The sequence below is a fragment of the Canis lupus genome, chromosome X, assembly GCF_003254725.2.
Source record: "Canis lupus dingo isolate Sandy chromosome X, ASM325472v2, whole genome shotgun sequence".
Classification (NCBI taxonomy): Eukaryota; Metazoa; Chordata; class Mammalia; order Carnivora; family Canidae; genus Canis; species Canis lupus.
The window spans coordinates 31,010,679-31,023,694 of NC_064281.1; the positions used below are offsets into that span (position 1 = coordinate 31,010,679).

Below are 13,016 nucleotides of genomic sequence, written 5' to 3' on the forward strand. Positions count from 1 at the left end.
TGTGGTGCCAATTGTATGAATCATTCTATTCTTTTCAAATCTTGAAGAGTAAAGTTGAAACAATACCTAATTGATATTTTTATTTTGATAGTATGTTGCACTGGAAAGACAAGTCTACACATAAGTCCTGCATACAGCTCCCAGATTTACCAGAACATTACAAAGAGAGTGCAAAGAGTTTATGTATACTCTTCACACATCATTATTATTAACACCTTATACAACCATAGAACATTTTTCAAATCTAAGAAATTAACATTAGTACAAGTTATTAATTAAACAACAGATTCTATTTGGGTTTCACCAGTTTTTCGGTAATGTCCTTTTACTGTCTCAGGGTCCAGTCCAGGGTACCATATTTCATTTCGTTTCCTCTGATATGGGGCAGGCTCTCAATCTTGCTAATTTTTTTATGACTTTGTCAATTTTTAAGAGTACTGGTTTGGTATTGTTTCAGCATGCTCTTTAATTTTGGTTTGTCTGATTTTTTCCATCTGACTCAGCTGCATTATTATTTTTCATGGGTTTTAGGGAAAAATGTAACAGTGGTGAAATGTCTTTTTTGTCACATCATGTGAAGGGAGTTCATGATATCAGCATGACTTATCACTGGTGATATATGTCAGGAGAATTGAAAAAAAGTTGGACAAACTATTTTTCTTTTTTCATACTCTACATTTTGGAAGTGAATCATCGATTTCAGCGCACCACTCAAAATTTTGGGAATCGAGCTGTACCTGGAGGGGGATATTTACATATATTATTTGGAATTGTTTTGTAAGAAAAAATATTTTAGTAGTTATTTTATTACTTAACATATCAGTGCAACCTCACAAATATTTATGCTTTTAGTTATAATCCAATATTACATTATTTATTTTGTTATTGAAATTGTTCCAGCTCTGGCCATTTAGAGTTCTTTTAAGCTGGCTCTTTGACATGCTTTCATCATCATTAAGCATTCTCATACTTTCTGGCACTACAAAATGGTCCAGGCTTATATTTCATTTTACCTTTTCCATCTTTAGAATCATTATTTTCTCCAACAAACCCCAGTACCGTTTATGGAAGAATGATATTTAGAAACCAAGATCTGTACACTAGGTATCCTAGCTGCTACTAGGGTATCACATGTTCTAAGCCCTTTTGGTAAATAGAATCTGGAAATACTTTTACGTATAGTAACTTGAAATATACATATATCTAAAAAAATAAATATACATATATCTATAATTTATATGTTTATCATTCTATCTCTATCATCTATCTATCTGTCTATCTATCTAAAGATGAGTTCAAACTGCTATCTCTGACTCTAATCTAGCACTACAAGATTTATTCCAGTCTTTCTTCCTTGCTCATTTTTAACTACTTTTTCTGACAATGAGAAATCTGGCTCTCTTATTTGTAATTTATTTGCTTGTTTTTTTTAACTGTACTGTACTAGTAAAGAAGTTTCAGAATCTTTAAAGTGTAGGTAGAATTGCTAACACATTTACCAACTAGACCACAGTGTTTATTTTTTTGTCTTTAGCTTTATAGTTTCCAGTCAAAACACAGTTTTTCAGTTACTTAGGCCATTCCTCCTTGCCCCCATTAACTTCAGTGAGATTATTTCATACATTTGTAATATAGCATGTTGTAATCTATAATCCATCCTGGTATCCTCAACATCTTGATTGGTTGTTTTTAATTTACATACATATAAGTTGACTCTTAGTAGTATACAGTTCTTTGGGTTTTGAAAAATATGTTGAATAATTTGTCTACCACTTCAATACATTACAGAACAGTTCACGATACTAAAAATTCTCAGTGTAACCCGTTTGCAGTCAACTACTCCTTTCACCAACACTTCGCAACCACTGATTCCATCTACATAATTTTGCATTTCCAGATTGATAGGTAATTTAATTATATAAAATGTAGCCATTTTGGTCTGGCATCTTTCACTTAGCAAAATATATTAATATTCATTTTTGATTTTGTATGAATTAATACTTCACTTATTTTATCACTGAATTTTATTCCATTGTATGGAATGTTTATCCAGTCATTATTTGAAGGAAATCTCTTTTTTTCTTCCATTGTTTGGTAATGAACAAAGCTATTATAAACATTAACATACACATTTTTATGTGAACATAAATTTTCACTTCACTTACATAAATACTTAGGAGTGGGATTACTGGGTTATATGGTAGTTGTATGTTTAACAAAAGAAACTGCCAAGCTGTCTTCCAAAGTGACTGTATCATTTTACAGTCTCACAATCGTGAATGAAGGTTGTAGCTATTCTGCATCCTTGCTAGCTAGGTAGCTATTTTGACATTTTTATTTTACCCAGTCTTTATCTTTTGTGTATTTTTCATAATTGTTAATAGGCTATGAACATACTTGCATACCTTCTTTTTTTAATCTAAAATCACTTTTAAAATAATCTGCCCGTGAATTCCACTTTTAATCATTTGACTTTGTACATAAGTTCTTCAAGTCGGCATGGTAAAACAGTTATATTTTATATTGTATATTTTAATTTTTATAAATGTCTTCTTTTGTTTATTTTGTGTGTGAATAGAATCTTGTCTTATACAATACTTCAAAACAAGATGTGGAATGGACTTTGGATATTGGTGACTCTAGGAAACTCTTCAAAGATGGCACATTCAAGATTAGTGTGTTGAGTGGGATTCTGCAATCACATGAAGAATGTAATATTTCCATAAGTTTCTGTCCAAGTAAGTACCTTTTTCTTATATTTGTTATTTATATTTCAATTCATCCCTCAATATTATTTAATTTTATCACATACACAAAAGTTTAGGTTACTTTTTATGTGTTCTTAAAACAGTTTTAAGGAGTTTTGTATTAGAATCTTGTGGTCACTGTCCCCAAAAATGATCTGCAATGATCCTTACCTCTTGGTATTCATGCCCTTGTAGAGTCCTCTCCCTTATCAGATAGGACTGATATATCACCCATGGGATATTATGGATGTGATGGTGTGTGATTTCCAAGGTTAGATCAGAAAAGGCATTGCTACATCTAGCTTGTACTCTTGGATTACTTGCTTTAGGGGAAGCTGGCAAGCATGTCTATTTATCTCTATGTCCACTTCTTTATTGGTATTTTTTATTACAACACCTTTATTGTACCTTTTTATAATTGGTGTGACAAATTTTCCATCATTACAAATCTATTACAAAAATTCTTGGCAGTTCTTACCCATTTATTTTTATAAGTGAACTTTAGATTATTTTTTTCCTGTTTTTAGAAAAAGGCATGTCATTGAGTTTTTCCCTTCAAAGAATAGCATGTTTTTTTTTGTAATTAAAGTTTAGTTTATATGCATTATTATTGTGAATGAGATTTTTAAATTATTCCTTTAAAAAAAAAGATTTTATTTATTTATTTATTTGAGGGAGAGAGAAAGCACACAGAGAAAGAGAGAGAGCACACGGAGAAAGAGAGAGAGAGAAGCAGGTTCCCCTCTGAGCAGGGAGCCTGATGGTGGACTTGATCCCAGAACCTAAGCCAAAGGCAGACGCTTAACTGACTGAGCCACCCAGGTGCCCCTCAATTATTCTTTTTAATTAGCTATCACTTTATAAAAAAGAATATATTTATAGTTTATTTGGCACTTGGCTCCTATACTGAACTTCTCTGGTTAGATCTGGAGATTTTTCAAAGATTATTCTGCATTGTTTTCTAAATAAATAGTTTTATAATCTAAATCATTGTAACTAATGATTTTGTTTCTTCATTTATAATATATCTTCCTCTGCCTTATTCTTCTCCTGAATCTGTTAATACAATGTTACTACATTACAATTACATTATATTACAATTGCATTACAAATATTATTATAATCTGTCTGAATTGTTACTATATCAGCAGTTTGTTAAAACTTTTTTGATTCCAATAGTTTTGCTTTGTATATTTGAATGTTATAAAAAGTTTATATCTTATACATCTTTTATAAATAAGTATACGCATCTAAGATAATGTTTTTTTTTTTCTACTAAATGCTGTTTGCTTGAATGCTGTTTATGTGATACATTGCCACTTTGTCTTCCTTTTGACAGCCTTTGGTTGGTATATCATTTTATTTTCAGTCTGTTTCTTAAATTTAATACAAGTATTGTAAAGCAAAGGACCTTGCTTTTCTTCCTGAGTAAGACCGAAATGTGATTTTTAGGAGGGGATTTTAACTTATTCATATTTTGTGTTATAATATATATTCATTTTCAGGCAGTTTCATTTTATATTTCCATTGTATTCCTTATTAATTTTCATAAATTTTATGCATTGATCAAATTTTTGTTTTATTTATTTTCTATCTGTCATCACTAAACCTTTGAAAACACCTTTTTTGGGCATATATTTTCCAATCAGTTATACAATGGAACAGTATCAGTGAACTTACCCACAGACAAAATTATAGTATGGGTTTATTTCTTACTCAAGAAGTTGTTGAAATACTTTGGAATTTTATTTCCAGTAACTGCATCATTCCATTCCTCCCATTGCTTGATCAGTGGGCTAGAGTCTTCTCCATCTTTAAGGCATTGAGGTAGCAGGAGGCAAGACTCTAGTAGATCAAAAGCAACAGGTTGGATGAGAGTTCTGGGTTCTTCAATTCAAACAGCTGGATGGAGAATGGAATTTTCAAGGAATTGGAATTGAGTTACAGGGGCCTTTTGATTTGGAACCAGGATGCATCTCCTTGATCTTTTGGTCACCTTCATCTATTTTCTTCTAGTGCAGATCATATTTACTTTTCCTGGCTCATATGGCACTGACTACAGCCCTCACAATTTTTCCTTAGTAGTTCTTTCCATATCAAGAATGCCTTTATTTTCTGGTTTTCTAAGTTGTTTTTATTGTTCATTAAAGTGTAGATACTACTAGAAGAAGAAGATGCCTTCTATTTTGCTTAAAAGCTTATATTTTAAAATTAGATACCATAAAGATAAAATTCATACTCAGATGTGATTATTTTTGAGTATGGTTTCTTTTTTTAAGATTTTTAAATTTATTTATTTGAGAGAGAGAGAGACAGAGATAGCAACAGAGAGCATGAGTGGGGAGAAGAAGGAGAAGCAGACTCCCTGCTGAGCAGGGAGGCTGCTACGGGGCTCGATTCCAGGACCCTGAGATCATGACCTGAGCCGAAGGCAGACACTTAACCAACTGAGACACCCAGGTGCCCTTTGAGTATGATTTCTTAATTACAACTTTGTTAAAATTTGATTCATACACCATAAAATACATTTTTTTAAAGTGTACAATGTACTGGTTTTTAGGATAGTCACACCATCACCACAACCTAAATTTAGAACATATTCATTGCCTGCGAAGAAAAGCCCATGCCCACTAGTAGTCACTCCCCATCTCCCCCTCCATTCAGCCACTGCTGACCACTATTTGCTATCTCTAGGAAAAGGTTACTGTGGACATTTCATATGAATAGAATCATACAATGAGTGTCGTCTTGTGATTGGCTTCTTTCACATTGCATAATAATGTCAAGGGTCTTCCATGTTGTAGCATCAATCAGTATTTAATTCCTTTCTATTACCAGTAATTGTAAGGATATATCACATGTTGTCTGTGCATAGACATTCATTGTCTATTCAGTTGACAGACATTTGGATCATTTTTACTTTTTGACTGTTAGGAATAAAATAGCTATGAACATTCATGTATAGTTCTGTGAGGACACATGTTTTCATTTATTTGGTTATATTTCTTGGAATGGAATTGTTGGGTCATAGGATAATTGAATGTTTAACATTTTAAGAACCTACCAAACTTAGAAAGCAACTGTAACAATTTAAAATCTTACCAGCAAGAAAGAGGGTTCCAGTTTCTTCACATCCCTGCTAACTCTTCTTGTGATCTTTTTTATTACTACTATCCTATTGAGTGTAATATGTCATTTTAGTTATTATTTGTATTTCCCTGGTGACTAATGATATTGAGTACCTTTACATATACTTGTCAGTTTGTATATCATCTTTAGAGAAAGGTCTGTTCATATCCTTTGTTGATATTAAAATTTGGCTGTCTTTAATTTTTGAATTTTCACTGTTCTTTATATATTCTGAATAAAATGATTTTATTAGATATGCAATTTGAAAATATTGTATTTCATTCTGAGATTTCTCTTTCAGTTTCTGATGATAACTAATGGAAAATAGCTCTTAATTTTGATGAAGTCTAATTTATCCAAATTTTCCTTCGTCACTTTGGCTTTTCAGTGTCGTATCTATGAAGACATTACATAACCCGAGGTTATGCTGACTTATTCTTATGTTTTCTCCTAAAGCCACATAATTTTACCTTTTATATTTAAGTCTATGGCTTATTTTGAGTTATTTTCATAATATGGTATAAGGTAGGGCTCCAATCCTCATTCATTTTCATGGCATATTCACTTGTCCCAGCACCATTTGTTGAAAGGAATATTGTTTTCACATTGAATTGTCTTGGTACCCTAGTTCAAAATCAATTGACCATGAACAGAAGTGTTCATTTCTGTTACCATGGTCTTAGAGAATGGCTTGGGACATACTCATATACATATACATTAATATATATATTAATATAAAGATATTTATATAGAGATAGATATTAATTCCTCATGAAATGTTTAGTAGATTTCACCAATGAATGCATTTGGGTTTTGACTGTTCCATGTGAGAAGTTTTTTGATTGCTCCTTCAGTTTACTGAAATTCTTACGTTTAGATTAATATTTTCTTAATTAAAATTTTTTAAACTAAATTTTGGATGTTTTGGGCCATTCTTTCTTTTTTTTCCACATTATTTCTTCCAACAATGTTTCTCCCTCTCCGTCTCCTTTCCATCCCAGGGATTCTTATTTTGCATATATTGGTGTTCCTGATGGTACCCGGTAGATCTCTGGGGCTCTATTCATTTTTCATTCTTTCTTCTTTTTTGGAAAAAAAACCCAAGTTTATTAACATGTATTTTCATGTATACATAGGAGATAACTCAGGGGAAAATGAGTAAGTCTCAGAGGTAGCTTAGAATTCAGGCTTAAATATCATTTTCAGCTAAAGACCAAAAAAAGCGCCTTTTTTCTTTCTGTTCCTCAGAATCAATAAATTCAACTGACCTTTTTTCATGTTGGCTGATTCTCCATTTAGCTAGTTCAAATCTACTGTTGAATTTCTCTAGTGAATTTTTCATTTCAGACATTGTATTTTTCAATTCCACAACTTATATATATATTTATGTATATTCATATGTATATATGTCCAATGCTTGAAGTTTCTCAGGGAGTTTCTGTTGACAGCCTTTGTGTGTGTGTGTATATGGATCATTCATTATTGATTTAGGATTTTTCGGTTCTACCTGGTGAGATCTCAGCCTTGTTCTTTGGGCTATCCTGTAACATCTGCCATTTTCTTCTAGCAGGCATTGGGAATGGATTATACTTTGCTTCTGCCATTTTCTTTTCTTATAATCTGACTGGGATAAGCTTCTTATCCTGAGCCATGGTCAGGGCCTTTATGTCTCATTCTGTTTCCATTGCCTTTTAAATGCATTCTTTGTGGTCAATATCACCTAAAGTGGAGTAGATCTACCTAACTCCACTTTGGCTAGACCTGTCTTACTGGCCACCAAGCAGGACTGCCTTATACTGTCAGGGCTTTCAAAAGTTTTAGCGAGGTGGTTTTTACTTTTCACTCCCCCTTTCTTATCTCTTCCTTGGACTGCCACAGGGACAGAGACTGGGGCTGTGATAGAATATGTGACCCATACTGGTCTCTAAGCAGATCTCCAATCCCTTCTGAAACCAAACCATTGTTCTTGAATCTAATTTGGGTGGTTAGATAACATTGTTCTGAGTTCTCATGTAAATAGCCTCAATGTTTCACAACCCAGGAGCACATAATTTAGAAAATGCCCAACAGGAGAATCCCTATTGCATAAAAATACAGAATTCTTTCCGGTAATGAGCTTCAGGAAATGAGGGTATTGATAACTAGATTCTTTAAGCAGGCCGAAGCAAAGAAACAGCAGTATGATGCTTGAAAAGACATCTATGAATATTTTTTTTTTCCCTTTTTGAAGAACTCTATACTGGTATTTGTCTTTAATTTAAAGCATCTGCTTCAATACCCTTATAGTTTATATGCCATAACTAAATAAGCACACTAAATGCCATTTCAGATGATTTTTCTATTTAAAAGGGTGTTGTAGTAATTCACCTGTTATTCTCAATTATTCTTACTTGTAAAGCAGCATTAGGTCTGCAGTCTCTGGTATATGCTGTTTGGGCCCATCCAGATTCCCATTACTGGGTTTTCCCATCCATCTCTCAGTTGTGGTATTGGCTCCTGACAGGTTATATCTGTCCCTTTCTCTAGAAGGTTGCCCTTGGCTGAAGGAAGATGCTACATGCAGAGATGCCTAGGAGGGTAAGCCTCACCACTAGCCCAACTAACTCTCCCTCAGGTAGAACAACATCTCTGGTGAATTCACATCCCATAGCTGCCTATGGGATCAGTTTGAATCTGGATTATAAAATCACAAGTTTCATAACTGCTTGACATCCTCGGTTTTGCTTCTCTCTCTTTACCTGTCACAGGTTCCTTCTGAGAGCATACCCTCAGTAAATCACTTGCATCAGAATCCTTGGGACAGTACAGTTTTATACGTTTAAAAAAATGTAGCAATCTAAATAAAATACCAAGAACTAGCTATGTTATCAACAGAAAAGGCAGGATAAGAACCTCTTATAGCTTTTAAGCTTTTTGTAGTTCATTTAGCTGTGTGTTTTCTCATAGTATGCTATTAGCACTGTGTTGCCTTGACTCAGTGTCCTGGTACATCTACTAGCATGACATTTTGTTGTTTGTTTGTTTTCTTCTGTGTGGCATTTTATAATCACTTTAGTTTCATGTGTGGGAAACAGTACATGGAGTACTGTGATTAATAAGTTTGAAAAATGTTTCATCTTTTATTATCTCTGTTTAGAACTATGAAAATATAATAAAGAACATTACACACTCTCCCCATTCTGAAGTTTATTTTCTAAAAGTAATTACTTTTTCATTATGTATTTCTTCTCAGTTTCTACTATGCCTGATCCTGAAAGAAATTACAGTAAAGCCAATCCAGCTAAAGCCACCATCTGTATTTCTGTATAGAGCTTCTCCTTTATGTCTGTGTCAACATTTTTATCCAGATGAAATGTAATACACAATCTAGAAGGAAATAAGAGACATTTCAATTTGACTTTTCCTTTAGTATGAGGCTAAGCCTAAGCAGTCAAATCTATGAGTTGCCTTCTTAGGATTTCAACCTCACTCTTAAGAAAATTAAACATGCCTCTAACACATTTATATAACTTACATCTCAGATGAGAGAGAAGGCCCGCCTGAGTTTAGAAAAATGTGTTACTGAATATCCAGTAGTTTTAGGTTACACAGGGAACCCACTTTTTCTATGACCTCAGAAACATTTAACAGGTATGAAACCCAGAAATAATCTCAAAACAACCCATTTGAAATTCGGAATTCAGTAAGTCTTAATTAAAACCTTGCTTAACTCTGGAAGTAATGAAATTGATTTTCTTTCTCCCCAAAATAATTTTTACAATATCAGATTTGTTAAAAGAAACCACCATTTCTCTATAGATTTACAATGCTTTAAATACATAAATTCTATTATAATTCATTCTCCAGCTCAAGGTATAGATATAGTTTCTCATGTTTTCACATAGTCTTTCCTGTGCTCATCTGTCATTATTAGTAGGAAGTCACTAATTCACTTCCCTCTCCAGCCATATCTTATTTTCCAAGGTTCTCAGACTATATGAACAAGTAAAAGACTGATTTGACCAAGTGAAGGCACCCAGTACAAAGAGATCTAGTGGGTATGATCAGTTCAATGATTCCATTTTTTGTGTGTATGGTTCACAGTGTGTCACCTTTGGACATGCATCATCTGGAACACTCATCATTTGCTCTGGTAATACTCTTGATGGCCCTGATCTATGCCAGGCCATTTCAGTGTTCTGTTTTTGAATTCTAAGATAATACCTTGAATTCATGCTCACCAGATCACTTTTTTCTCTCTCTGAGACACTGTGTTAGGGCATTTGGGACTAAAAGGGAATTAGCAGCTTGCTGAGATGGATCCTGTTGTCTGGGACTAGCCTGCAGCCTCAGATGCTGAGCTCTTTTCTCCAACACAAAATGCCTCCTCATAGTGAGTTGCCATATGGGAATTTCCTATCTTTTCCTACAAAGTGAAATTGGCCAGTCAACCCTGGCAGCTTTCCGTAAACTTAGAAATCTGGGAGGAACAATATTCCTTTCTTTGCAGCATACCCATTTCTCAATACTGGTCCCCTTTGACCTTTATAGCAACTATCTGACCTCATCTTCATACTGCAAATGCTAAAGGGATGGGCAACTCCTGTTAAGGCACGGAAAACAAACCCAAAAAGAAGTCCCGTTGCACTGTTTCCTTCAGGTATAGGTATTTTCCAATAATAATGATAATCTGCTTTAAGGAGACCTGCTCTATTTCTAGACATAGTGCACTTCAGAATACTTTTGAGTCAATGACCTTTCATTACATGTTTCAAGTTCCTTGGCAGGGTAATTCCAGTTTCTGGGTAATCTTTTTCCCATTGAGCTATAACCTCATAGTACATTTTAATATTCTATAAGGTTTAAACTATATAAATTTTTTTATGTACATGAACAAATCTAAGATACTTTTAAAAATTGTTCTTCATTAGATCATCCTAGAAAATACACAGCTGATATTCCCATTCGTCTAAATGATAATCCGGTTTGCTATCAAATGCTATGCTTGGTTGGAGAGGTGAAGTCACCCAAGTTATTATTTGACCCTCCATTCATATTTTTCACTCCCGTTCCTCTGGATATTACAACTGTGATGGATATCAAAATTTTACCTCAAAACTATTTCAGGTAAATGCTTAATGTGAATCAACCACATTTTCATAATGTGCTTTTTTTGTTTGTGTCTGTGTTATGTGAGTCATGAGCAATGTCTGACTTGTTTCTACAGTTATAATGAAGCATTAAAATATTTAGCTTCATTTAACTTAAAAAATTTAAAAAGCCCACTTAATTAGTTCATAATCTGTCATTTGATTTTCTTGTAAAAATGTTTGATATGAAAAAAAGTGTTTGATACGTTTCTCTTCATGGTCTGGGAAGCAACCTATCTATTGCTATGTGACAATTACCACAAACTTAGTGCCTTAAAACATGAATTTATTATCTCACAGTTTCTTTGCGTTAGGAGTCCAGCTTAGTTTAGCTACATCCACTGCTTATAATCTCAGTAGGCAGAAATCAAGGTGCAAACTATAGCAGCTGTCTTATCTGAGGCTCAGTCCTCCTCCAAGCTTTCTGGTTGTAGGCAGAATTGATCCATTTCATTGTAGAACTAAGATATCATTTTCTTGCTGGCTGTTGGCTGGGACCTACTCTCAGCAATTAGAGGTTACCCTCAAATCCCAGCCATGTGGTTCCTCCCCCAATCATGGTACTTTACTCACTGAAAGTCAGAAGTAGACCATCTCTCTGACTTCTCAGTCCCTGACTTCCCAACCTTCTTTTAAGATCTCACCTAATTAGCTCTGATCCACCCATGATAATCTCCCTTTTGCTTTATTTGAATTCATTTAACTAGGGATGTCAATTACATATGGAAAGTCCCTTTACCACTGCTGTATAACACAACTTAATCATCAAAGTGATACTGTATTTACAGATTCTGGCACCCAAGGGTGGGAATTATGTAGAGTTTGTATGTACACTAAGAGACAGGACTCTTGGCAGGCATCTCAAAATTCTGCCTATCACATGTACATACTATAGCAGAGTGCGATCTGTTTTCATTTTTTTTTAATTTGTCAGCAACCCAAACCCTAATACTGTATTGCCCTAGATACATTTTGTACCCTTGCTCTACAAAACAAGTGGATTCTGTTTTTTATGTTTTTTATGTTTTTTAAATTGATTAATTAATTAATTGCTGGCTTCTGAAAAATGCGAGAGGTCTCCAAAGGGCTCCAATCAAACCAAACCAAACTAATACATACTTATAAGCTGAAACCAGAGTAGAAGTGGTGAGCTGTAATAATCTGCCAAATGCAGGCTTATTCTTAAAACTTGAGACAACTTCTTCAAGGTAGGAAAACAATCTCAAATTCCTGGGTTAATCCAGGGACACTGGAAGAGACTAAAATAGGTCACATGAGTAAATCCTTCTACCTTTCAGTGGAAGCCAGCAAATCTTCCCTAGATCAGTCGTTCTTAAATGTTGGTGTCTATTAGCATCTCCTGAGACACTTTTTAAAACAGAGATTTTTGCTTCCCATCCCCAGAACTTATGACTTAGGAAGCCTGGAATGGTATGTAACAATTTGTATTTTTAGTAAGTTTTCAAATGAAACTGATGCTGCTGATACATGGACCACACTTTGTGAACCGCTGTTCTACATGAAGGCACCCTCAGTTTTGGCTCATATTTCAGTTTCCATAATTGCTATCAACCAGACATGAGTGCATTAGCCAGTATCGCAAAACTTACAGGAAGGGAAGATGCCATCATTTAGAGTCAGCACAACCAACCATCTTGAAACTTAGACTCTTTAGCCATTCAGGTATTGGAATTATCAGACACAGAATATAGATAAATTTTATAAAGAGATAGCATTACAAAAATTAGTAATTAACATGGAATTATACTATATAGACTTAAAAATGAACCAAATATAACTTTTAGGAATTTCATTTTATTTCATTATTATTTTTAAAGATTTTATTTATTTACTCATGAGAGACACAAAGAGAGGCAGAGACATAGGCAGAGGGAGAAGCAGGCTCCCTGTGGGGAGCCCAATGCGGGACTCAATCCCAGGATGCCAGGATCATGAGCTGAGCCAAAAGCAGTTGCTCAACCACTGAGCTACCCGGGTGCCCCCACTTTTA

The 13,016-nt window shown here is 34.2% G+C and overlaps 1 protein-coding gene across 5 annotated transcripts in view; it reads left to right on the top strand.

Moving 5' to 3' along the window:
• Window positions 1–13,016, top strand: part of CFAP47 (cilia and flagella associated protein 47) — a 509,395-nt gene that overhangs the window by 111,477 nt on the left and 384,902 nt on the right. For all 5 annotated transcript variants that reach the window (XR_003133488.3, XR_003133486.3, XM_025439582.3 and 2 more), the window contains exons 24-25: window positions 2,579–2,738; window positions 10,787–10,982. Coding sequence is in view for 3 of the 5 variants with exons in the window: in XM_025439582.3 (XP_025295367.3) it covers window positions 2,579–2,738; window positions 10,787–10,982 (356 nt within the window). In the remaining 2 variants the exon portion in view is untranslated. The remainder of the gene's footprint in view (window positions 1–2,578; window positions 2,739–10,786; window positions 10,983–13,016) is intronic.